The 27,502-nt window shown below is 40.6% G+C and overlaps 1 protein-coding gene across 4 annotated transcripts in view; it reads right to left on the bottom strand.

Moving 5' to 3' along the window:
* The window catches only part of RAD51B (RAD51 paralog B), a 713,517-nt gene that overhangs the window by 586,282 nt on the left and 99,733 nt on the right, over window positions 1–27,502 (bottom strand). For all 4 annotated transcript variants that reach the window (XM_084631236.1, XM_084631237.1, XM_084631239.1 and 1 more), the window contains exons 2-7: window positions 27,044–27,137; window positions 26,103–26,216; window positions 22,299–22,415; window positions 12,743–12,879; window positions 2,813–2,932; window positions 1,359–1,542 (exon numbers count right to left, since the gene is read on the bottom strand). In XM_084631236.1, coding sequence (XP_084487362.1) covers window positions 1,359–1,542; window positions 2,813–2,932; window positions 12,743–12,879; window positions 22,299–22,415; window positions 26,103–26,216; window positions 27,044–27,127 — 756 coding nt within the window. In that variant the 5' untranslated portion in view covers window positions 27,128–27,137. The remainder of the gene's footprint in view (window positions 1–1,358; window positions 1,543–2,812; window positions 2,933–12,742; window positions 12,880–22,298; window positions 22,416–26,102; window positions 26,217–27,043; window positions 27,138–27,502) is intronic.

Below are 27,502 nucleotides of genomic sequence, written 5' to 3'. Positions count from 1 at the left end.
CATTAGAAGCTCCATGAATATTAATATTCTGTCTCCCTGTTTCTAAGCAGGGCCATAAGCATGGTCTCTGGATGGCTCACAGCCAAATTTACCATTTTAACAACTAAAATCAAAATTTAAAAAAATATGAGAGAGAGAAACGAACATCTTCCAGTATAAACTTTATAATCTTCTTCTTTGCCAGGGAACTGCTTCACATTTTCCCTAAATATGAATAAAAGTGTCATTAAATACACACTTTCTTGCAAACTTCATATTTTTCCTGGCTTCTTTTTAGCTCTATAAATATCATTGGGTGCAGGAATTTGGGACACTACATTTGCACACAATTTTTAAAGGCACAGATGCAGGGTTTTTTAATTTTCTCAAGATATCCAAATGTCTTGATATTTTACAGAGTAAACAGAATCCAATTCCTCTTAAGCTAGGGATAGATTCTCCCCCTGACATATGCATAACTCTGACTGAGAGGGCAGCTATACAAACCACAGAAGTTACCGATGGACAAGACCTCACATTTCTAAAGTCTCTACAGCAGTTTACTCTCTTATACTTCGACTATTTCTGTTGGTGGAGTCTCTCTGACATCACTTGGCAACTTTTTCCGTTCTCAAATTGATCTTACTATTAAAAGCTTTTCTTTATATCTGAACTTTCCCTTCTTTCATTCAAAGCCATTACATCTTGTAATACCACTTTAATCAACCTCACCCAATCCTGGTATGGTTCTGAAGCTTTTTGTGAGTGGTACTCTAGGCTTACTGATAAGCCTGTGTCCTGGTGCACTGTCACTACCTTCCTCCCACAAATCTGTGAGTACTTCAACTCATAAAGGAAGGTCGCTGCTCCAGATCCCAAACTCACAATCACAGAACTTGGGCCTGGAAGAGCCAACCTCCATTTGAGACGCCACAAAATTTAACAGGAGGGACAGGAAATGGACCATCAGCAGGTAAGACTCACCAAAAAGCACTGGAAATACTGCTAGTTTAGACGATAGTGTCAAAAGGAAGTTATGGAACTAAATGAGCCAAGTCAAATTGAAGCAACACAGATAACAGCCTTACAAAAAGCTAAAGAAAATGAAACACTGAAAAGAAATGGTAGAAAGAATCTTGTAAAGTCATCTCTAAAGTCTGAAATAAATATTAAGGAAAACACAACAAAGTCACCAACTGAACTGCCCAAATAGAATGATTTTTTTTCCACAGATGTGCTTACGGTAACTGGCTTGTCCATCCCTGTTAAAATGGTCATCTGTTTTTTATCTTCCTGTCATTTTCATGCTTCTCTAATTTTATGACATGATACTGTGGGCCAGAGACTTTAAAAAAAAAAAAAAAAAAGGAAAAACTTACTGGTATTGAAAATTCCTCAGCCAAGTACTTCAACAAAGATGCTTCTCTAGCCAGAAAGTTACTTCTCTCCATCAGGTTGCCTTGAAGTTTCGTATCAAACTCCTTTCTGACCACTGAAGCAACAGAGTCAATTATTACAAGCTTAACCTTCTTAGAAATGATTTCTTCTTCCAAAGTCTCAATCCTTAAAAAAAAGATAATAATAATAATAATAAGTATTGACTTAGGTGAAGCAGTAACATCAGACAGAGGGATGTTAGTTGTATAAATATTATGATTAACACACAAAAAATATTTTAGAAGCATAAATTTGTTACACCAAATTATACTAAAACCTTTCTATATGGCCAAGCCCCTCTGTCAAGAGTCACTGTTGCTAGGTTAAGGAGATGTGGAAGGGGGAAGGAATCCCGCTCCGTAACCACTACCACAGCTCTCAGGCTGCCATAGCTCCTGTATCCCAAAGTCCCCCCTTCAAAGTGGAGGGTTGGAGGAGACACATAATATGGATCTGCTCTGTCCCATGCAGTCATGGGGGTAATCAGGGAGATATGCATACACAGAGGTTGTGCCCTGTCTCATTTCTCACATAGGAGAAACATCCCATTTCTACCACCGTGGGTCCCCTCCACAGCCACTGGGCCAGGTCCCTTTCTACATACTTGCAATGTAATATACATGTCAAAATATATTTGGTTAATAATATGCTAAGAGTTCATCCTCTCTGATGGGGCTGTAGGTAGTATACAACACAAGTAGTCTGCTACTAACATGTTTGCAGATACACACAAGAAGAATGGCAAAACGTCCTTGCCACATCATAACCTGTCTTCATGACAACGTATCATCACAAGTTGACAAAGTAACATGGCAACACAGGATCATCATGTAAAAGCTTTCCTGGATGACAGTCATGAGTGGGGCTCCTCTCTCTATTTGCAGGACGATCCCACCATCTTCTTTTCTTCCTCCCTCATAATGTGGGGATGGGAGGAAGATACTCAGGAGGAATAATTAGGAGGCACTTCGATGATTTTGCTCTACCCTAATCTGAGCTAGAGAAAGCCAGGAGCCCATCAGCTGCACAAACTCCATCAGAGCTACATCTAGGATTATGAAGGGATTCCTGCAAACCACATTTTGCTGGCTGTGTATTAGAGTTTGCTGCATTATAAAAATAGCAACATTAATATCAATTGGTCATACGCTAAACGAGACATCTCAGAAAGCTTTTTCAAAACCTTCCGAATAAAGGGGATCAAATACATGCATCAAGATACAGGGTTGTTGGTCATTTTGCACTAATTTTATCTAGTCAGACTTGCCTAGTTATTGAAATGTAAAGGCCAAAGAAGTGAACTACTGTACATAAAGCTTGAGATGTAAAACATTACATTCATTACAGTCCATTCAGCAATGATGGGCTTCTCATTGCACTCCAAAGCAAACAATACCTTTTCAGCACACTGTCACAGGTGAGCTCCCGATAGAGATGAATGCTACGGGTCATTGAAAACAACTTTTCTTCTGTGCCAAAATAATTAGGGAAACGGTGTTCTGCTATCTCAACCAACCTGTTAAAATTCAAAAGGCACATCACAGCAAATTCTGGGCTAACAAGACAGCAACCTTCCTGTACCATTTCCACCACCCCCATAAATTCAAAGTACACAAAGGAAGAGATATTTGATTAACTAAATAGAGGAAGAGTGAGCAGATGTAGATTTTAAGCTAATTTGACTTCCTTTTCCAAGGAGGAAGCACATTCAAGCGGCCAGAGTGGAGTGCTAGAAGTCAGGGGATGACAGTTCTATTCCCAGTTATGCCACTGAGTCGTTAGTGAAGTTAGGCAAGACACCACTTCTCTGTGTTAGCTCCTCTATGAATAAAATAAAAGTAATAACATTTCCCTAAGTCAAAGGGGAATTGTAAGGTTTAGTTACTACCGGCATGTCTACACTACAAAAATAAGTCAACCTAACTTAGGTCAGCATACAGCCGCTACAGTAATTATATCACTGGTACGTGTTTAGATTTTGCTCCTTGTGTAAGCGATGTGTCTCTTCACCAGAAACGCTTGAATCGATTGTACTGTCAGTGAGGGGCATGGTGGAATGGCTTCTGAAAGTCAGTAACAGTCAATGTAAGCAACTTAGTGTCTACACCAGAGGTGGGCAAACTACGGCCCATGGGCCACATCCAGCGCGTGGGACACTCCTGCCCAGCCCCTGAGCTCTTGGCCTGGGACGCTAGTCCCCAGTCCCTCCCATGCTGTTCCCCCTCCCCTGCAGCCTCAGCGCGCTGCACCACCGGCGCAACGCTCTGGGCAGCCAGACAGCACAGCTGCAGAGCCGCGGCCTGACCCGGTGCTCTGGGCGGCGTGACTGTAGCACCACCAGCCACCGGTGCTCCAGGCAGCACGGTAAGGGGGCAGGGAGCAGGGGGGGTTGGATAGAGGACAGGGGAGGTCAGGGGCTGTGGTCAGGGGTTGGGGGTGTGGATAGGGGTCAGGGTGGTCATAGGGCAGGGAACAGGGGGGGTTGGATGGGGCAGGGGTCCCCGGGAGGCAGTCAGGAATGACGGGGGGGGGTTGGATGGGGCATCAGGGGACAGTCGGAGTGGGAGGTCTGGGGGTGGTCAGGGGACAGGGAGCAGAGGGTGGTGGATGGGGCAGGAGTCCTGGGGGGCCCAGATAGGAGGCGGGGGCCGGACCACGCCTGGCTGTTTGGGGAGACACAGCCTCCCCTAACTCGCCCTCCATACAATTTTGGAAACCCGATGTGGCCCACAGGCCAAAAAGTTTGCCTGCCCCTGGTCTACACTGACACTGCAGTGACCTAACTACATCGACTTTGACTCTACACCTCTCGTGGATGTGGAGTTATTAAGTTGGTGTAGTGGGGCAATTACATTGGCAGGAGCAAAATTTTAGACACTTACATAGTTAGGTCAACGTTAATTGCCTTGCATCGACCTAACTCTGTAGTGCAGACCAGGCCTGAATGAAATGTACTTTAAGATTCTTGTATAAAAGTCACTACTAAAGTGCAAAGTATTATTGCTATAGTTCTGATTATCAATGATATTTGCATTTAAATACGGGTATTGATGATCCCAGATCATCTTCTCTTCTGCCTCAACCCTGTAGTGAGGTCATAAAGCTGAGTTTGTGTCATCACAGAAATTTCTTTGGCAATAAGCTGATGTCATATATACAGGCTTATGACATCACTGCAACATCCAGTGGACAAAACGGTGGAGCTGGGAGGAAGATATCATGATTCAAATGCAAATTGGTAACAGCAGCACAGATATGGAGAGAGTTCTTGACCAAGTCAAATGGTTTTTCATTTATGTGCTGTTTTAAAAGTTTGCTTCAGCATGAAAATTTCTCAAATGGACAATTCTCTGATTTTGCCACTTACCCAATTTTTAAAAAGACATGTGAAAGCCTAAAGCAGAAAAGGGAAATTTATTTTTCAGGCCACAGTGAAAGATCATTAGATGGACAGCTCCAGCAAATAAAATATTCCGTTTAACCACAAAACAGACACAATATAGTTAACCAACCAAGAGGTTACCCAAGATGGCTGGCAGGAGGTTGTGATGGGTCACTAAGACAGGTCTTTCACCATCACCTCGCTTCACATAGGTCAGTGTTTTTCAATCTTTCTGATACCAAGATCGGCTTGCTGCCTTCCTAACCTGTGTCAGGGAGATCTCAGGGAGCAGTGCCAGTCCATGGACCGGTTGTTAAGAAACACCAATATAGGTCACTTAACAGTTTTTAAATGACAGCAACTTTGTGATACTACTGACTGATTTAAATGAGTGGCCTAGAGATGAAATATTCTATACCCCATTAGCAAGTCCCTGACCCATCCAGTCCATTAGTTGTCATTATTAAGATTTGCAGTTGCTTATTGCCATGCTAGTAAGTGCATCTCATTAATGGATCAAACCAAAAAATCCAGAGCACAATGAATGTTTTTCACCTGGTCCCAAACATTATTATATTCAAAACCCAGGGTCTGGAAAAAAAACAAAAACCCACAATCACAACTCTGAAACTAAATAATTCTCAGTCTTCAAAGGCCAACATTTTCAAATTCAGGTGCTTAAAATTACTCAGGTACAGAGGTGGAAGTGGCATGATTTTTAGAAATGCTGAGCTCCCACAAATTGCACTGAAGTCAGTGCAAGTTGGAAGGACTCAAACACCCTTCGGAGTGGTAGCCGTGTTAGTCTGTATCAGCAAAACGAAAACAAAAACTGAGGAGTACTTGTGGCACCTTAGAGACTAACAAATTTATTTGGGCATAAGCTTTCATGGGCGAAAACCCACTTCATCACATGCATGCAGTAGAAAATACAGTAGGAAGATATAGATTCACACAGAGAACATGAAAAAATGGGTGTTGCCATACCAACTGTAAGGAGACCAATTAATTAAGGTGGGCTATTATCAGCCACAGAAAAAAAAATCAGGCCACATTTATCTAGGTACCTAAATACGGATTTAGGAGCCTAACTTTAGGCACTGGTGTTTAAAAATTTTTATCCCTATGATTATTGTAAATTGTTTTGCAATGTTCAAAATGAACAAGGAAGAGAAACTGTTTAACTTTGCTCGGTAGTATTTACACTCCATACTGTATGTATGAAGAGAGTGACATCTGGTGGGTGATATTTTTTTCCCAAACACTGCACCGTTGAGATAAAAATCATATTATAAAACGTGTTCCTCTGTTTTACAAGAAATCACAATATTATTAAAACTGAAGCTATTTTGGAAATGTATGTTACTTTTCATTATAATTTGTGCTTACTTTATTTAAAAATAAACTCTTAATTGAACCATTAGGTTAGGCATTTTCACATCTTGACTAACAGTGTAATCTTACTAACATAACCTTCTCATTAATCTCCTTCCTCTATGTACTACTAAGACTACTTGCTGCATCTACAAGATCAGAGCTAACTCTTCAGGGCAGAGACCTTGTCTTTCAATTAAGCCCAGTATATTGCACAGCACATTTCGAGCACTGTAACAATGTTCAATAATAACTTACTCACTCTGCACCACAACTGAACTCCAAATTGATGCAAGCTGAGTGCTGAGGGGGAAGTAGCATGAAAAAACAACAGATAAAAGGAAGTAAGGCAAGTCCTTCTGTTAGCTTTTCCTAGTTCATTTTAGGTATGATGGAGTTAAATCAAAGTGAATGAAGTCACCAATTTTAATCATGATTTAAATCAGCAAGCAGGATACCTTGGTTTAAATAATCAATTTTAACTTATTTTGCATTTGTACTTTTTAGTTATTTTCTTTAAGAAAGTTTGTTTCTCAATGGTTGGTATAATTTAGTACTTCTTTTTGCTTACCAGGAGGATACACTATATCTATAAATGTTTAATTAATTTTTTTATAGCTTAAGGTACATGTATTCAGATTCTTAATTTTTATATTAGAAAACAATGACTGATTCATTTCTTATTTACAAAATGATTTTTTTTTTACTCGTGATTTGTGATTAGCTGCCTTTGGCTGAAAATATGAATTTATTTAAAAATGCACAAAACCAGCACTGTAAAATTATTTTTATTAGTTAAAACTATCTTAGATGTGCTGGATACCTAAGGGAAAAAGTAGTTTATAAAAACATGTTTTGCTTTTAAAATGAACTAATTTATTAAACAAAGATAACGTTATCTGTAATTAGTGAATTGAATTGATTGTAGTCACAATGTCTTTCAAGATTTTAGAACCAGTAAATCTCATTCTCTCACACCTCATTTTAATTCATAGACTGGAAGAGGAAAACAAGCGTTCCTGCTTTTTCAGCTCCCAATCGGTTTCTGAACTTTGAATGAACTAGTCATTCAACTGATCTAGCTGAATAAACTGGCACGAAGAAAATATTCTCTTTGTACCTACAAAAAAAAAGCTACTGCTGTCAAAAGCTGGTTTGGCATTCAACAAACTCTGGTTCCAGGTTTTTAGCCAGTGACTTTCACCAGTCAGGGGTCTGACTTTCTTTACAACTTGGACAGCAAACATGTACTGCTTGTCTATTTTTTTATTTCAATTACTTGGTTTTAAAAGATTATAGTAAATTTAGACCTTAACAAATTATCATAATTTCAAATTTAATTTTAAATAGATTTTTAAAATGTATCTAATTCAATCAAATCAATAAAAGATATCCAATTTAAATCAAACAAATACTTTTTATTTTTATCCATCCTGCCTCACCTCCTTCGGCACATGAGTTACTCTCATTTACAGTTTGAAAGCTGATGAGAAGGCACAGGCTTCATTGCAAAAAACATGTCCATGACTCCTGGATGAACAACTCATTTTTCACATATGCAACCATGCCATAACAAGGATATCACAAGGCCAACAGGAGATCAACACCTGGATGAGAAGCAGCTCAAATTCAACCCAGGGAAGACCAAAGGAATATTGGTCAAAAGGGGAAATTTCACTCAACTACCTGACATACTGGCCTCCCTCTCAAGAGAGGGCATCCCTCCCCGCACTCTTCTGTTTGTCAAAGTGGAACAGAGCTTCGGGGTCTTGTTCAACTCATTATTAACCCAAGGCCCTGTCTAGAGCAGGGTAAAAGCATTGTTTTTTTCACATTGCCTAATACATTTTAAAGGTGTTCAGCGCTTCAACAGAAGGTGTTAAGTGATGGCTACAAACATTAAAATATATTTGCTAACATGTACATTGGTTCTAAAACACCACTATTTTCTTACTCTGGATAGGACACTCTTCATAAGGAGTGATGTTATCATATGGCAGCCATTCAGTGAGTGGTCTGGATGAAAGATTTGCTGGCTTCAATCCACCTCCTAAAGGACAGGTGTCCACATCACAAAAAACACCAGTATGATTAATCTAAAATGACATCTGTACTGACAATTTCAGGGAGATGTAGTTAATGTTTGCACAGCACAGTGTAGGTGCAAAGTTCTGTAAGAGCTAAGGATTACTATTCATTATGAGAGGCCAAGGACTGAAAGGAGCTTAATTGTATTCCCTGAAGACCAGGGTTGAGGCATTTTACCCAGACAGGGTGGAAAACCTCACAATGCCTTTGGCTTTGGTTTCCAGTGATTTTATCCAGTGTTTTTCACAAACCATAAACATAGATAAAGAAAGAACAAACAGAGAACATGCTTTTCATACACTCAGTAGACAAATATAGTACAGATTCCTCAGTCACTAACTGGTTACTTTTGTACTGAACTGCTACAAAAAAATAAGAACGTAACTGAAAACAACTTCAGTTTACTGTATTAACAGAAAGAAAAGGAGGACTTGTGGCACCTTAGAGACTAACCAATTTATTAGAGCATAAGCTTTCGTGAGCTACAGCTCACTTCCTCAGATGCATATCGTGGAAACTGCAGCAGGCTTTATATATACACAGAGAATATGAAACAATACCTATTCCCACCCCACTGTCCTGCTGGTAATAGCTTATTAACAGAGATGTTTTCACCTACCTGTTCTAGTGACAGCTTGTTGATGAAGATGCAGTATATCCATTGCATTGATATGGCTTTTTATTATGATTTATTATTGTTTATTATTTATTAAGATTTTATTATTATTTAAATTATGATTTTAAATTATACAAACTGCTGAAGAAGCTTGCAACAGTGCATTGCTTAGGTATCCAATCCTGGATGCCAGGGCAATGGAACTCTGCAGGGGATCCAGGTGAAGGTGGTTGGGGCTCAGCAGTGAGAGTCTGGATGTGGGGAGATGGCGCTCATCAGCAGGGTCTGGGTGTGGGGGGCTTAGTGGGAGGGGTCCAGATTTACGGGGGTAGGGTTTGTCAGGGTTAGGGTTTGATGGGCCTGCTTAACAGGGGAGCCCCAACTGCTGCCGAGGGGATGCTGCATGCCAGGCTCCCACTTCCCCCTAGCCCCTTTTCTTCCCTATTTCATTCCCCTCACCCACTGCCCCATCACCCTCCCCTCACTCCCACATTTCCCTTCCCTATTCCACCTCCCCTTCCTTCCCCACTGCCTCTTCCCCCGAGCCCCTCACCCCCACTTCTCCCATTTCCCCCACCCTCCCTTATCCAGCCCCACCACAGTCACTCACTGTTGCACAGAAAATAGGAAGGCTCTCAGCACACAGAAGAAGTGTATGACTGGCACTAGGACCCAGGAGGCGGCGTTCAGCTCCAGTTCAGTATCCCTTAGACTCAGCCTCCTTCAGCTGGGCAGCTCTGCACTTGCAGAAATGAGGGGGGGACAGTGGCACATAACCTTGTGTACGCCCCCTAGCCTCACCTCTGTTTGGGGGAGGCAATCCCCCCCAAAACGGCACCCATGATCATCCCCCCACGTGGCTTCCCTTTGCTTCCCTGCCATTTTCTGCAGGGAAGCACAGGAATTGTGTGGTGGGAGGGGCATTTTCTGCAGGCACACAGTCCCGCAGAATTCCCCCAGGAGTAAGTTAAGGGTTGGCCACCCAGAGAGTTAGTACTCCACAAGCTGGGGTGTAAATCTACAGCCCACAAACCTGCAAGTGGACTTTTCTACCATGCACTAAAAGCTCCCTAGTGCACTTTGTTTAAACAGTAGTAAGTCAAAGTGCACTAACTTTTAGTGCATAGTAATATGGCCTACATCATGGTCAGTTGTGGGCAGCAAACTATGCACTGTAGATTTACACCCCAGCCTGCCATGCACTACCATGTAGTCGCGGCACCAGCACGGGGACAGAGCTCCAGAAGGGGAGTGGCTCCAAGCGCTGGTGCACTGTCTACAGTGCCACTTTACAGCACTGAAACTTGCAGTGCTCAGGGAGGTGTTTTTTCCCACCCCTGTGAGAAAGTTGCAACACTGTGGGGGCGATGCCTGAACTAAGTCTTTCACACCATCTGATCAATTCCTAACCAGAAAGACAAAAAGAATGTCTCAAAGGGGCGAGGGTGGGGGAGTTAGCCAACTGCCTACGAGTGTCTTTTTCATGAAGCATGGACCAAAGCCTGTGGCACAGCAGATGCAGTATATACTTCCATTTCCCCTATTCCTAAAATACAGCAGGGCTATGAACATTATCCTTGACTTTCTGATACAGTGAATTTTTGTCTAGATAAAGAATGACAGGAAAGGTTTTACCTGCTTATCTATTTGTTAAAAATTATTATTAAATACACTTGATATTTGCCCTTTTTCACCTGACATTTCTAGAACAGTTATGTTAAAGTGAATTTTGGAAAGGACTGAATTCCACTGTTATGATGGTACATATTTAAACTCAGTACTACATATGATCTTCAGCTCTCTGTGGATTTTCCATGCATGTCAATGTGAGGTTTGATCAAAGATCAAATGTAGATTATGGCCTGTCTGTAGTAAAACAAAACTTTTAAATACCATTAGTCTCTGTTAAATCACATTTAGCATTGGTGAGTGGAAATTATATTCTCACATTTAGAAACACTGCTATTTCTGAAGGGTTTCTCTCCCTTCCCCATCCTCCTCTCTCTTTCTTTCCCACTTCCATATCTGTGTGTGTGTGTGTGTATGTGTGTCCCATTTTTCCTTTCTTCATTCTGCATTTGCATCACTACAGCAACTGCAGCCTGCACTGGGCTTCACTCCCACCCCATTTCCCACCCTCCGACAGGATGATCTGCAATGAAAGTCAGTGCTTATATGCAACTGGTCATCATCCAAGTTAGCACATTAATATTAATAGAGGCAGTGGAATTTATACTTTTCAGTACAACTATTTCAGACCATCTGTCAACTCAGAAAGACAACACTGCATCAGTTTGCACTAATTTCAAACATCTGCAAGGTTAACCTGACAACCATGGGGGATAGAACTTTACTGTGACACTTCCTGGGAGTACCCAGAGTTGAGAGGCACTTTGCTACCACCTGTCCCTGCCATGGGTCAGCTCCTTACTCCACTGGCCACTGGCAACATGAGCACTCCCTTCTAGGCCTTGCTCTCTCTCTATAGGTTAATGATTAGAGTGTGCCTATCCTCAAGCCCTCCAAGCGCCTCCCTGGAGTGTTCAGCCCCAGGTCTACTGGACACGTGCAGTGTTCACAGATTTGCTGCTTCCAAAAAAACCAGTACACCCCATCTTACCAGTTCCACCTCAGATCACTGCTCCGTTTAACACACACCACTTAGATTTTTTTTTAGTGAAATCAAGTATGAGTTTATTTAATAAAGCATAGAGATTCAAGTAATAGTAAGTAGGAGCACTGGAAACAGTTACATATAAAACAAAATCATAGCATGCATTCTAGACCTAGACTTAATTAATAAGATACTCTCCTGTCTTGCAGAATATTACTCTCCCAATACCGTTGCAACATTTCACAGACAGATTAGTTGTGACCCTCCTTTCATGAGACAGACACACTGTCAGCTTGCCTCCTAGGTGAAGGATCCTGTGTGTTTCCTTGTACCCAGACATAGACCCTAACAATCCTTTGTCAATTTCCTCTCCTATCAATTTCACACTCTCCTCTCTTGCCTGTGGCTCAATATGCAATTAGGCCTATATTGTGATGCATACAATACACAGAAATGACCAGACAAGGAGATAGGTGACTGCTGCCTCCTGACTGAAAGGAATTTTCTGAGGTATGTGACCTGCCTTAATGCCAACATCCTAAGAACATAGATTTTAATATAGATACATATGCCTTAAATATTATCTATATATACATTTCACAATGATTATGTCAACCAGTGGGCTATTGGCTCTCAGTAGAGACTGCACATACCACGCTTTGGTGAACAATTATGCACATATCTGGCCCATAGATCCCTGTAAACCCCTGTGCACTCCCTGTGCCTTCTGCCAGTTGGCACCAAGACGTATCTAGGTCACACTTTTTCCTTTTTTCTTTTAAATGAAAACTTGAGATGCTGGAGATCTGAGTCACATAAATACACATACTTCAGATGCTGAAGAGTCAGGCCACATGAAATACATCAACAGCAGCACATCCAGTACACAGGCCAAGTTCCTGAAACCTCTTATCTAGAAGATCTAAGATCTCTCCTGTATTCAAAAGATTCATTTTGTGAAACTCTGCCTCCCAAAAATTTCCCTGCTAACTCCAGAAACTAATATGCAAAATGAAAAAAATTGGACATGTAGTTTTTTAGTTGCAAACTTTATGATATATTATGGGGCAATGTACAGTGAATATATCAGAAGTCACAGACTATGCAGTTCAGCTTCCCCATTTGCAAAATAGCTCCCTACTTCACAGAGATGTGATGCTTAATTAATTAAAGCTTGGAAAACATTTTAAGGCTGTGTGATAAAATGTGCTAGAGAAACTGAAAGTATTATTTTAGAACATATACTTCTTACCTTTCAGCACCAAATGCAGACTCTGTGTCAATGTATATGACAGCCCCATCTAGTCCTCCCATGCTGATAGGCAGAGTAGCCAGTACACTCATCATAAGACAAAACTGAGTTTTGCCGCAACCCGCTGGGCCGGTTACCTAAAAAGAAAAGTATTCATATAAACTAGGGGTGTTACACTCATTGGGAAAAAGGGCCTAATTACAGCCCCTGGGTCAGAATAAGCAGTTAGGACTCCACGCACCCCTCTTCAATTTACAACACAGTTCCCACTGATATCAGCGAGGAGTTTACACAAAGGTTAGGTATGGCCTTTATGTGGTGACTAAATTTGTCATTTTTTATTTGTTCATTATTGTCATATTCAGTATCACTCGATGAGAAAATACACTCAGCTTCAGGACTAGTGGTATTCCTGCCTTTTGTTTCACTTCCTTCCCATCTTCTTTTTTCTATTTCACTCCCTCTGCTGTGTCACCGTGAGTCTCTTATGTTCTTCCCTCTGCATTGCCTTCCCTGCAGCCACTCCCAGTTCTCTCCCCTATGGGCTTCACTCCTATCCTCTTTGTCTTTCCATCTCTTAAATTGATCAGCAACAAAATAATTACTGCTGTTACTGAAGTTCCATAACTGAGTTTTAGAACTGACATTCCAGTGAGATTATAAAGGGAGTCAACGTGTTCACAACCCGAGTCACTGTTTCAGACAGACATCACTACATCAGTTACACTCAGGTCACTTTTGGAAGCCTGTACATCAAGCAGCCTGCATCTGGTCAGAGGGCTATACGTTTGACACTCCTGGTCTAAAGAAATAGGGATGCATAATAGGTTAAAATCAGGGTGGATAAAAATCAATGGTTTTAAAAAAAAATCAGATTTTTTTTATTTAAACTGGATTTTTTTGATAAAATGCTTTTTGTGGAAAAAACCTATCTAAAGATAGTTTTAATTAAGATACATTATAGCTCAAAGATATCTCATCATGGAAGAGGGATTATAAATTCTAATGAGACAATATAGTCATATAATGTTTAAGAGAAGTTTTGTAAAGGAGTTCCAATAGTTCATGGATTAGGGACCCAATCTTATGGGGTTCCAGGAGCTTCTGTATAGATTATTTAGTTTAATCTTTCTATCTACCCAATGGGACTCAGTGCTCAATCTAGAAGATACCATCAGAGATGCCTAGTTTTGCAGTTCTCAAACTGTGGATTTGTGTCTCCAGAGATAACGTGCTTGTTAACAGCAAAAATGTTTTAAAATAAATAAATAATATATAGAGGTGAGAAATAACAGACATCAACCCTATTGTCCCTCTGCAAATTTGTCTACACAGAGTCAATCCCGTACCTCTCTCTAAAAGTGCAAAGTTTCAAAAAGTTCAATGAATAGAAAGATTGTTGGGGGCGGAATAGATCTGGACAAGGAGAAGAAGCCTGGAGATAAATGTGGGAAGGGAGGGACAGGCAGTAGAAACAAAAGTGAAACTGTTTGAGCAGCATATTCCAGAAGTCTTGAGGTCCTTCTGAGTGTAGTCTTCATTGATTTGAGATCTATTATATACCATTCTCTCACTAGAAGGGAAAAACCATATTGGCAGCAGGCCATAAAAGAGACCCAGTTTGGGAATATTTTAATGAAGTTCCTCTACCTGCGGGTAAGACAGGCATACATGCAAAATGCAAACAGTGCAACAAAGAAATGCAAGGCCTGGTTGCCCAAATGAAACAACATCATGAGAAGTGTTCCTTCTTAGGAGGACGCTGCGTTGAAGATGATGAAAGGAACATGTCTGAACATGCAGGATCTTCAGGTTGGTAAACTTTTGTGTTTCATACTTCTTTCTTAAGGATTGCCTGCCTTCCTTCTGGACCATTCTTGAATTCTCATGTTTGAGCAAAAAATATAGTTGTTACTCTATGGTACTATCATTTTAGATGCAGCTGTGATAAAAAATAAATAGCTGAAATAAGCAGATCTTCCTTTTACAATTTGACCTTTAAAGTAGTACTGAGTGTCAGTGAATGCAATGAGTAATACTAAATGAGCAGTATGGTAATAATAATTAAATAATTGCATTGACTTATTTTGTATAGGAGAATCCATCCTCAACATACAGGATTGTGAAGACTATCCACCTTCAAGATCACCATCATTTTCTATAGTTTCAGAGTTATCTGCCAATTATAGTGTTTCAGTCACATCATGTAGGTCACATAGCCACAGTATACCACCTGTGGCAAAACTCCATCATCCAGAAACAACCATAGATAAGTTTGTGATAAGAAGCAGTAGATTACAAAAAGAGGTAATTGATGAAAAAATTGCCCAGTTTGTTTATGCAGCAAACTCTCCTTTCCATATGACGGAGAACCCACACTTCATTAACATGGTTCAGTCATTAAGACCAGGATACAGTCCACCCAAACAGAGCATATGTCGCAGGCAAATTGCTAGATAAAGTGTATGAAAGAGAAATTGAGCAGTGTGCAAAAGGTCTAGAGGGTGAAATTGTTAACCTGAATCTTGATGGGTGGAGCAATGTCCACAATGATCCTGTTGTATGTGCGTGTGTGTCAACAGAAGAAAGGAATGTCTTCCTTACAGAAACAATTGATACATCAGGAAATGCACACACAGCAGAATACTTACAAGAAGTAGCAGTAAAAGCTATAACAAACTGTGAAAAAAAATTCATATGACTACTATGCAGCTTGGTCACAGACAATGCTACAGATGTATCCAAGATGAGAAGAAATTTAGAAGAGAGTCTCAAGCTAATTACATATGGTTGCAGTGCTCATTTGATGCACCCCCTAGCCAAAGACTTCAGTGTTCCAGAAATAAAGGCTAATGTTGTTGAAATGGCAAAATACTTCCATAACAACCACTTTGCAGCAGCTGCTCTGAAAAAAGTGGGAGGAACCAAGCTAACTCTCCCACAAGACGTGCGATAGAATTCAGCAGTGGACTGTTTTGAGCACTGAATCAAGAACTGGCCTAATCTGATGACAAGTTGTGAACAAAATCGGGAAAAAATAGATGGCACTGTGTCACAGGGTCTGTGCCGGCACTCCCACTTTTGTGTCTGCACCCTGTGTTTAGGCTCATACAATAAAGAGTCCCACCACCTTCTTCAGTGGTTTCACCTTTGTGTCTCTATTTACAGTGTTCTTGTGCAGTCCTGGATTCCCCCAACAACAATCACATCAAGACCCCTCCCAGGGTCTTCTGGCCCTTGAGGTTCCTTCCAGTAGGTAAGAAGACAGGGAAACAACCTTCCTGTCTCCTCCCAGTCCACCCCCTCACTGAGGCTTTCCCAGGGCTTTTATAGCCGTCCCAGTCCTTAGCCCAGCTGTTCCCACTCGGCCCAGCTTGTTGCTCTGAGCTAGCCCTCATTAGGGCTTACAGCTGCATACCCATGTCTCCCTACCTGGCCTTTTGACCAGACAGCCATCTGCAGCCAGCATTTTGGCAGGGCTTTAAAGGGGGTTTTACCCCTGCCCTGCCACACACTGTAACAGCCAAAGTTTTCAGCACTGGGCTTAAGAGAAATGTTGAACCATGCTGAGTACCCTGAAACCTATTTCTGTAGCCTTGAACAAAATGAAGGGAAATAGCTGTTTTATTGCTGACCCTGTTGAAATCTGGAAGGAACTGAGTGAGATCTCAAAAAGAGAAATATGCAATGACAGAGTTAAATTACAAGCATTAAAAAAATGAATGGGACAAACACGATCTCCAGCTCGTTTTCTTGCAAATATTCTCAATACTCGGTACCAGGGTCAAACCTTAACTGCTGAAGAAGAGGAGTTGGCTATGACATGGACATCCAGCAATCATCCCTCCATAATGCCAACTATAATAAACTTCAGAGCTAAGGGTGAACCATTCAAGAAATATATGTTTGCTGATGCTGTTTTAAAGAAAGTCACACCAGTGAACTGGTGGAAGTCACTTAAGCACTTGGATTCAGAGACGGTTGAGGTGATAATCTCACTTTTAACAGCGGTAGCTTCTTCTGCCAGTGTAGAAAGAATATTTTCTTCCTTTGGACTAATTCATTCCAAACTGAGAAATTGTTTGGGACCTGAAAAAGCAGGAAAGCTTGTTTTTCTTTTCCAGATTATTGGCAGAGACTTTGGGGGGTTTTTCACCTTCCTTTGCCGCATGGGGTACAGGTCACTTGCACGTTTAAACTAGTGTAAATGGCGGATTCTCTGTAACTTGAAATCTTTAAATCATGATTTAAGGACTTCTGTAACTCAGCCAGAGGTTGTGGGTCTATTACAGGAGTGAGTGGGTGAGGTTCTGTGGCCTGCAATACGCAGGAGGTCAAACTAGATGATTATGATGGCCTTCTGGCCTTAAAGTCCATGAGTTTGTCTTTTTTTAAGCTTGGTTTTGAAATCAAGAGTCCATCCTGATAATAGAGATTTCAGAACTACAACAGTATTTAATGTGTCTGTACTTTTAAAAAAATGCACTTTTCTTTTTCAGTACATTATATGTTATTTTCCCAGGCACATCTGAACAGGGTTTTGGGGGGGGGTTGTGAGGGGGGGGGGAGATTAATGGAGGAGAAGGCAAGGTCTTGAGGAGATAATTCTCCTTCAGAGTTACCCAGGGGATTAAACATTCAAATAGCCACAACCAAATTTCTGCTCAAACGATTTGGTCAAAAGTTCTGATATTTGAACACAAAATTTCAGTTATGATTAATTTCTAACCTAAACACCACTGGTGATTTGGAAAAAGGTGTCAGAGCCAGAACAGTGTAAGTCATTTGCCTCTGGCACTCAAAAAGCTAGGACAAGATTTGGCTGTAGAAGATACCACTGACATCCTCTCATGATTCATGTATTCAAATTCCAAATTTCAAACCACAATTGCTGTTGCGTAGTATAAGAGGAATGGGAAGGAAAACAGTAAAAGCTTTACCCACACCAACGGGGAAGAAACATGCTCCAAGAAACATGCTTTGTGAGAACTTCTCCCAGGCTTGAACCAACTGTCTAAAAGCAAAAGTATCCCAAGTGCAACATTCAGGTCAACTGTGCCACGGCCCAAGAACTTCTAGTATGTTGCTCACCGGGGTGCTCATTTTAATAGAGGAGGTGCAGATCAGAGAGATTAAAGGTTGCAGGATCACTTGACTTAATACAGAGTACTGTAGACTGGGACCTGAACTCTTTGTAAGCTTCACCTCCATAATTAAGCAGCAGCAATAGAATGCGGATAGACTTATACTAACACCTATATTAATACTAAACAAAGAAGAGTTGCAGTCTTGCCAACTCTTGAGATTTTGTTGAAAGTCTCATGATATCTGGTGTTTTTCTTAAAGCCCCGGGTCCTGCAGTCAAGTGATTAAGTGAAAATCTCAACTTTTGCTGTTTTGGAGATTACTTTAAATAAAAACCAATGTTTTACTATGCTTGTGAAGAAAAGCCTGAAAAAGTGACCCAAGTGCTCCCTAAAGATTCAAAACCTAGAAGGCAAATAAAAAGAGCCCTATATTTTCTTTCATAAATTTCATGATTTCAAGCCAGTCTCATGATTTTCTGGGGCCCGACTCGTGATTTTTTAACGTTTAGGAGTGCAATACTGACAATATAATATAATTACCCTGGAGCAGCAATGCAGCCAAGGCCAGCCTACTGCTGTAGAGCAGATTCCAAGTGCAATTCCAGTCTAAGCTAATAGGTGTCTCTTTTGAAGACATGTACTTCAGCATGTCATGTAGTCAGTACTATAATGCACAGATTTAATGTACTGTAAGTACCTGCATTAGGGCATTAGGCAATGTGATAATTAACCCAACCGGAAAGTGGCCCTAAAGATTTACAAAACGTTTAAATAATTTTCCAAAACTGTACATCTGTATTCATGTCCAAAAGAGCATTCTCTGAGCCCACCTTAGAAAATTTATGCCTTTGGCACAAAATGGACCCATCATTTGCTACTGCAGCAGCACTTTGTGCATGCAGATAAAGACCAAAAATGAATATCAATGACTTCTGGTTCTAAATTCTGTAACTCTGTGACGCAGAATTCATAACTTAGTCTCTTAACTCAAGCAAAACTCCCACTGACTCAGTAGCCACCACTTGTCTTTAATCTCTTTAATCTTAAGCAAAGTCAAAGATAGTAGCTAGCCAATTCCAGCAAAACCTAATCTCTGCTAATATCTAAAAGCCCTCCTTCAGGTGAAGGTATGGCCTGGAGAATGTATTGGTCAAGCTGAATGACAGTCACTTTATGGCTGAAGGAAAAAGACAAGCATCCCAGATAATGTTATTAAATCTATCAGCAGCCTTTTATACTGATCATGAGGTACTTCTAACTCACTTACAGGAACTCAGCATGATGTAGAGCCACATTAAGCTGGTTTTGCTCATTCCTCTTAGACAGATCCCAGAACCATGACAGGTATTTTTTCCTTATCCCTGAGTGCTCACTTATACAATCCTTCATAGCTCACTCCTGTCACCTCTCATTCATAATCACAGTGGAGCCTGGGAGATACCAGTGGCTCCAGTGTCATCAATAATCTGATAAAAGGTAGCTCTGCAATCTCCTTCTCAAACATTTATAGTGTTGAATTCACCAACTGTCCCAGTGTCTGGAGGAAACTAAAATCTGGATGAAAAGCATTGATTTAACCCAGGTGAGTAACCACAGTTACTGCTAGACAGAGAGAAGTATTTTCAGGAATTAAGTGCTCATCCACTATTGAGGACATCTGCATAGTCTCAAGATCCCATCTGACTCAGTACTAGTTCTATCTGCCCAAAGAGCAGCTGTTTCATCTTTAGCCAGCCATGAAACATTGCTCTTTTTTCCTAATGCTCTTTTTTCCTAATGCAGTCTAAGCCACAGTGATGATCACTTTCAGGCAGGATTGTGCAACATGACCCCCTTATGGCCAGTTATCAACACAGGTATCAATACCTACATCTGAAAAAACCTTCATTAATTCAATGAGGGACAAAATAAATTCACAAGATACCCTCTTGAGCACTTCTATGGAGATAATCTGTGCATCAGTCTACACCTGGAGCAGAAAGAAAACAGGTCTCTTTCATGTCTCTAAGGTCACAGCCCCAACGCTGTTATATAAGCATTTACTGAAGCAGAAACCACTACAGTTTAAGTTGCAATACTGTTTTCATTCCAGCCCATTTTCACTTATTACTTTCATGCTTCAAAGGTGATTTCTTTTTAAGTTTGAGCAAAAACAGTTCAGTCATGTTGAATTATGAAGAGTGGAAAAATATACTTTCCCCTGTGATAAAAGAATTTTTGCAATCTTCTTATTTGTACAGCTCTACAACCACAATGTCTGAGTTGAAATTTGAAATTTGGCATGGAAATGGCCCTTACTGAGTAGAAGTGACTGTCAGTGATCCAGAGAAAATTGGTTTGGACTTGATTGAGCTCTGAGCATTTGAAAATTACATACCGAGTAGTAGGGTTTTTAACTTACTTCAAGTGCATAGAATCTAGTCAAATATATTGTGCGTTCCTATGCAATTTAAAGTGCTTAGGAGGCCTCCCTTAGCACCTTGGCAGCTTAAAAAAATGCAAGGGTTGAAGGAGGGCTCCTACATACTTTGTGAGGTGTGCAGGGGTTAAGGAGAGCAGGCATTTGGATACTTAAGTGATGGGCACAGTATAAGAAGGTAGATGGATCTTGAGCAACTTGTTATCAATCTATTTAAGATATTTATGGGTTGAGACAAGAACATAAGAACGGCCCTACTGGATCAGACCAAAGGTCCATCTAGCCCAGTATCCTGTCTTCCGACAGTGGCCAGTGCCAGGTGCCCCAGAGGGAATGAACAGAACAGGTAATCATCAAGTGATCCATCTCCTGTCTCTCATTCCCACCTTCTGGCAAACAGAGGCTAAGGACACCATTCCTGCCCATCCTGGCTAACAGCCATTGATGGACCTATCCTCCATGAATTTATCTAGTTCTTTTTTTAACCCTGTTATGATCTTGGCCTTCACAACATCCTCTGGCAAGGAGTTCCACAGGTTGACTGTGCGTTGTCTGAAGAAATACTTCCTTTTATTTGTTTTAAACCTGCTGCCTATTAACTTCGTCTGGTGACCCCTAGTTCTTGTGTTATGAGAAGTAGTAAACAACACTTTCTTATCTACTTTCTCTACACCAGTAATGATTTTATAGACCTCAATCATATCTCCCCTTAGCCGGCTCTTTTCCAAGCTGAAAAGTCCCAGTCTTATTAATCTCTCCTCATACGGAAGCCATTCCATACCCCTAATCATTTTGTTGCCCTTTTCTGAACCTTTTCCAATTCCAATATATATTTTTTGAGATGGGGAGACACATTTGCACACAGTATTCAAGATGTGGGGGTGTACAATGGATTTATATAGAGGCAACATGATATTTTCTGTCATCTTATCTATCCCTTTCTTAATTATTCCCAGCATTCTGTTCACTTTTTTGACTGCCGATGCACATTGAGTGGATGTTTTCAGAGAACAAGGTCACTAGAAGTGCTTACCTCAGCCCCTGAATGATTCAAAAGGTACAAAAAGTTTAAGGGAGCAATTTGTGTGCACCTTATATTGCCAAATTCTGTCATTACACATTACTACAACATTGCAAATTGCAAATTACAGAATGTATATCAATTACTGGCAACTTTTTGCAAGACAGCATAGTTTCTAAGTACTGGATAATGAAGCTCTATCTTAACACACACACAGGAAATGCCATGCCAAAAGCTCTGTTAAGAAAACTTTAAAGTTAAACTTAAAAGTCAGAAAGTGACAAAGTTAAGGGTTTACATACAACTTTAATTCTGTCCTGTTGTGCATACACATTACAATCCAGTCTTTAATTACATTATCATATGTATTTTTCAAATAATAAAGTTATAACATTTTTTTTACAGCCTTAGCTACACATGATCCTCCTTATAAAAATAATTTTCATCCTTGCATTCTTACACTTCTGTTTGTTGTAATGGTCCATTATATCTTTAGTAACTTAGATAGGTAAACTAAGGTAGTCAGAGAAAGAGTGACTTGCCAAGGTCACATGACAAGTCAATGTCAGATCAGGAATAAAATCATGATTTCAAGTCTTGAGCTCTAACCAACAGATATGCTATGGTCCTATTCTATCATGTTACAAAATTACATTTGACTAGCTGTTTACAAAATTTAACTTTCCTCACTCAAAAGTGTCAGCGAGTGGTGCATTCATATTACAAAAAATATGAAGTGTTTATCATTTACGACCATTAGGAGAATTTTCAAACAGCAATTTTTTAAGCAGAAAAGATAATCACAAACATCTCTTAAATATTGTTGTCCTACCTACCTTGAAAAGTGGAAGCAAAATATATTTAACATACTGTACGAGTGAAGAGTCCCACATATACATTTTAGACTGAAAGCTCTTTGGGTCAAGAACTGTCATTTATTATACATTTATATAATGCCCAAATGGACCCCCACTAAAGGTTGTGGCATTTAGGCGCTACTGCAGTAAAAACTGTAAATATTAATTTTACCTCTGTGAGGGATCCACAGGCCACTCCACCATGCAGGGCTTTATCCAAACCATCTAGGGTAGTGGATAAGAAGGCTGAGGATGGATTGATAGCCCTTTTCATTTTCATCTCATAAGCCTATAACAGCAAAAATTAACACACACACACACAAAAAGTTTTATTCAGCTGACAAGAGAAATTTCTGGCATTTGCTCCCCAACAATCTAGCATGATTTAATACTTGCCCACAAGTTTACTGTTCAAATCCTAAACTATATTCTCATCCTTCCCTGTGTTCTTTCTTCACCTGAGTCTCCACCACACTTAAATGCAGACACCACTAAGTAGATTTAAAGGAGTTTACTGTATACACTGAGGCTTTTGCACTCTAGCTTTGAACTTTTCTCCCACATCACAATGTCAAATTATAAAAAGCACTTTACAATAACTTTGCAAAAGTGATGGCTTTTTTTCCCCTGGCCAACACGTGCTGCTTTTGATCTGCCAAACTACTACTTTTGAACAAGGAAATACTAACCCTGTGGTCAGCAGAGCTGTGCAAAGCATTCACAATGAAACCCAAAACCAAGAATTTGGCTGATTTTGAACTTGGCATCTCAAAACCATTCGAGTTCACTGAAAGGTTCATTAAGATTTGTAAACTGTTTGAACAAGCCTAGGTCAATACCAGAGCCTAGCATAGCTTTTGGGTTTTGTGAGCCTGATCTAGTGAGTATGGCACCGGACTGGCAGGAAATTTGGGTTCTTCTTCCAGCTGACTTAAGATATGAGGCCAGTCACTCACCCTTTTTTATGCCTCAGTTTCCCCATATACTGGACAGCAGGCTTAACCAGTTAATAGTTGAAAAGAACTTGGAGATCCTCAGCCAAAAGGTTCTAGAGAGTGGAACTGTACCAAGTACATGAAAAACATCTGTTTTGATCTTTTCAGGGCACAAAACACCACAAAGCAAAACTGGCTCCAGTGACGTCCTGATGGATTTGGGTTCAGGTTAATTGGAAAAAGGAATGCATGGAGTGATAAGGAATTTGCACACATTTTTTCATTAATACAAAATTTGTCTTTTTTTAAACGATGACATTTTACACTAGCTGTGGATCTGCCTCATATAGATTCTAATGTCAAAAGGGATCATTATGATAATCTAATCTGACTTCCTGCATAACACAGGCCATAGAATTTCATCCAATAGTTCCTGTATTGAATCTAAGAAATTGTGGCTTTGTTAACATATCTTTTAGAAAGACATTCAGTCTTCATTTAAAGATTCCAAGTGAAAGAGAATTTACCACATCCCTTAGTCTGTTCATTGTTAAAAATTTTCCATCTTATTTCCCCTTTGAATTTTTTTGACTTCAACTCCAACCACTGGATCTTGTTATGCTTTTGCAGGCTCAATTAGAGTTTTCTAATATCAGATATCTTCTCTCTTTATAGGTACTTCTTGGCCACCAATCAAATCACCTCTTAACTTTTCCTTTGATGAACTCAATAGATTCAGCTCCTTAAGTCTCCCATTCTGAGTGGAATTTTCCAGACCGCAAACCATTTTTGTTACTCTTTTCTAAATCCTCTCTAATTTTTCAATATCTTTGGGCACAGAACTCTAGTAGTATGTCTGTATAGAACAGAGTTGAGCAAACTACGACCCAGGGGCCACATCCAGCCCTTCAGACGTTTTAATCCAGCCCTCGAGCTCCCATCAGGGAGCGGAGTCCAGGACTTGCTCCACTCCAGCGCTCCAGGCGGGGAGCGGGATCGGGGGCTTGCCGCACTCCGTATGGCTCCTGGAAGCAGCGGCATGTCCCTGCTCTGACTCCTACGCATAGGGGCAGTCAGGGGGCTCCACATGCTGCTCCCACCCCAAGCACCACCAATGGTTCCATGGAACCGCAGTCAGTGGGAACTACAGGGGCAGTGCCTACGGACAGGGCAGCACGTAGAGCTGCCCGGCCATGCCTACGTGTAGCAGCCAGAGTGGGGACATGCTTCTGCTTCTGGGAGCTGCTTGAGGTAAGCACCACCTGGAGCTTGCACCCCTGACCCCCTCCCGTGACCCAACCCCCAGTCCTGAACCCCTTGATCCCACCCCAGAGCCCACACTCCCAGCGGGAGCCCTCACCCCATCCTGCACCCCAACCCACAATTTCATGAGCATTCATGACCCGCCATACAATTTCCATACCCAGATGTGGCCCTTGGGCCAAAAAGTTTGCCCACCCCAGTATAGAACAATGTTGTTACGACTACCACCTTCTTACCCATACTCAGTATTTGTTTTTTTCATTCAAGGATCACACTAGCCACAGCATCACACTATGAGTTCCTGTTCAGTTGCTTATCCACCAAGACCCCAAATCCTTTGCAGAACCACTGTTTGACAAAATACACCCCAGACTTGTTGATAAAAATATTCAATAAGGATGGTCTGAAAACCAATCCCTGTGGGACCCCACTAGAAACACCCTCACCACTTGATGATTCCTAGTTAACAGTTACTCATTGAGATTTATCAGCCAGTTTTAATCCATTTAATATGTGCTATTTAGATTTTGTATAGTGCTAATTTTAATCTGAATTTTATGTGACACCAAGTTAAATGCCTTACAAAAGTTCATTATATTAGTTCATTATATTTCACAAGGTTGCAAGTGTGGTTGATAAAAGAACAATTTCATGTTCATTTGACAAGACCCGTTTTTCAAGAATACATGCAGATTGGCATTAATTATATTTCCTTCCTTTGCTGATAGGATCCCATATCAGCCACTGCATTATTTTTTCCTCGGATCAAGGTCAGGCTAGCCAGGTCAGCCCATTTAACTTTTGAATACTGGCACAACATTGGCTTTCTTTCAGTCCTCTGCAACTTCCCCAGTTGCCCAAGATTTATTAAAAATTCACATTGATTATCTGGAGAGCTTCTTGGCCAATTCTTAAACTGCAGCAAAAGTTACCTGGACCTGCACTATCTTGACACCCTGTTTTCTCTGCCCTATCTCCCCACTCCTGCCACAAGAGGGCTACCATCATTAGCATCTTTTCTTTCTGGCTGGAAGGACACAACAACAGTCTTATTCAGACATGTTCTCTTACAGTAGCCAAAATAATCCAGTCAACAGGAGTGCAGCCCACACCTTCTGTCTCCTTCCCTCCACTCTCACCAACTCTCTAACACCAGATGCATCATCTTCATGCCACTTCACATTCCCATTTGCCTAGGATGAGAGAATATGAGATTCTCCAAAATGAGCAGAATATAGCTTTAATGATCACTCTGCTCTATGGCACTAACATTACTTTCTAAAAACCAGTTTCTATGGGCACTGATGTTCCTACCCTTCACCTACACTAATCAATGGCACTTTCAGTTGTAAGGCTCAGATTGGAAGCAGCAATATCTTTGATATTCTCAAAGGTAGGAAAGAATTCCTTATCTTCTTGAGTGGCTCTCAGCATACATACATCATTTGTAGAAGTGCTACTTATATCCTATTGTAATAACCTGAGCAACCTGCTTAAGCACTAAAATGCCTAGCTGAACTCACTGTATTCTGACAAGAAAATTTTCTTTTTATACACTTCTGAAGTGAGAAATTCATTGTCTTATGGATCTGAATTTAGCAATGAACACAGGCATAGCCTGACTTGATCCTTATAATGGAATCCCACTGTTTACATCTTGGATGGCACACCATCTCATTTTATTTGCAACAAACCTATACTACACTATACCCTTGCTAGGTAAAAATAAAACTGACTGTAGTCAGATTTCATAACAGTATCACCGCAAGGATACTTACAGTCTGCATTTTGGGAGCACAAGCTAAGCTGACTTTGCAAAGAAGCTTCCGTACATTCCAATAACTTTGTCCAGTCACTTTCATTAGCTCCAAGAGTGAAAGACACAGAAAGTCCTGAAAGATGATTAAAAGGAACAGAGTTCAATCTGGGGACTGAAGGGGGAAAAGAGATTTCATTCATTTAATATATTTATAAAGAATCAGTTCATATTCCAAATTCTCCCATGATACAATTCAACTGAAGACAATGGAATTATAGAAGGCATTAATTCTGCCTCACATTTTAAAGGGCTGAGTGGGTGTGGGGAGGGCGGAAGAAATTAAGTATTCAGTTATTGTCATTTTGGGGTGGTATGAAACAACAATATTGCCTTCCTCACAAGCCTCTGCCTTAACTGAAAAATGATCACAGACCACCTCAAATGATGTCTCATCTTCTGATTATCAGACTTAGGGCCAGATCCTACAATTGGATTCATGTCAGAGGACTGCAGCCTCTGCACAGAGACCCTGGATCTGCTTATGGATCCATTCATACAGACACTTGCAGGATCTAGCCCTGAATCATCCTGTATCAGACAAAGTCACAGAACACCAGATTAACAACTCTGATTTGAGAAGAGAATGCGAAAACATCACTTTTAGTTTCAGTTTAATCTGACCATCTTCACTTCCTTTTGTACTGTGTTGCTGTACGTAGTTAAACAATTGTCTTGCTCCACCCAAGTGGCAGCTGAATTTCACTGGTGACAGAAGTGATCTCTACATTACTTTAGGATCTTTGGGATGAAAGGCTCTATATAAATGTAAAGTATGAACTTGTGGGGAAGTTATATTTCTGCACACATTCAAGACTACACTTTTACAAGGCAGCAGGCCATACATGTGTCAAAGTGCCACATAACCCAACGTAAAATAAATCTATTAAGCGAAAGTCTCACCTGACAGGTATTGATCTGATGCCGACTCAACCTGTCACAAAGTTCCTGAGATAACCCTGCTCTTCTTAATTTCTTAGTGGCCATGCTCCCACATCTGGTGAACAGAAAAACAATCACACAGTACAGCAAAACAAATCTAGAAAAGTAGTTTGCAATACCAACACAAACAATACCAACACACAAACACACACTCTCTACTCTAAAGAATGGAAATATATCAGACATTACAAATCTTTGTACTATTGGAGTGTGTAAGTGATCACAGAGCAACTCCTGTTAAATAACAATTACCCATAAATAGCCAAATGCAAGGCCATGCACCTAGGAACAAAGAAAGTAGGTCATACATACAGGATTAGGGACTCTATTCTGGGAAGCAGTGACTGAAAGAGATTTGGGGGGGGGGGGGGTCATAGAAGATAATCATCTGAACATGAGTTCCCGCTGCAATGCTGTAAC

This window comes from Lepidochelys olivacea, assembly GCF_965140295.1.
Source record: "Lepidochelys olivacea isolate rLepOli2 genome assembly, chromosome: 6".
NCBI lineage: Eukaryota > Metazoa > Chordata > Testudines > Cheloniidae > Lepidochelys > Lepidochelys olivacea.
Note: the sequence above shows the minus strand (reverse complement) of the source record. Positions and strands in the feature narration are given on the sequence as shown.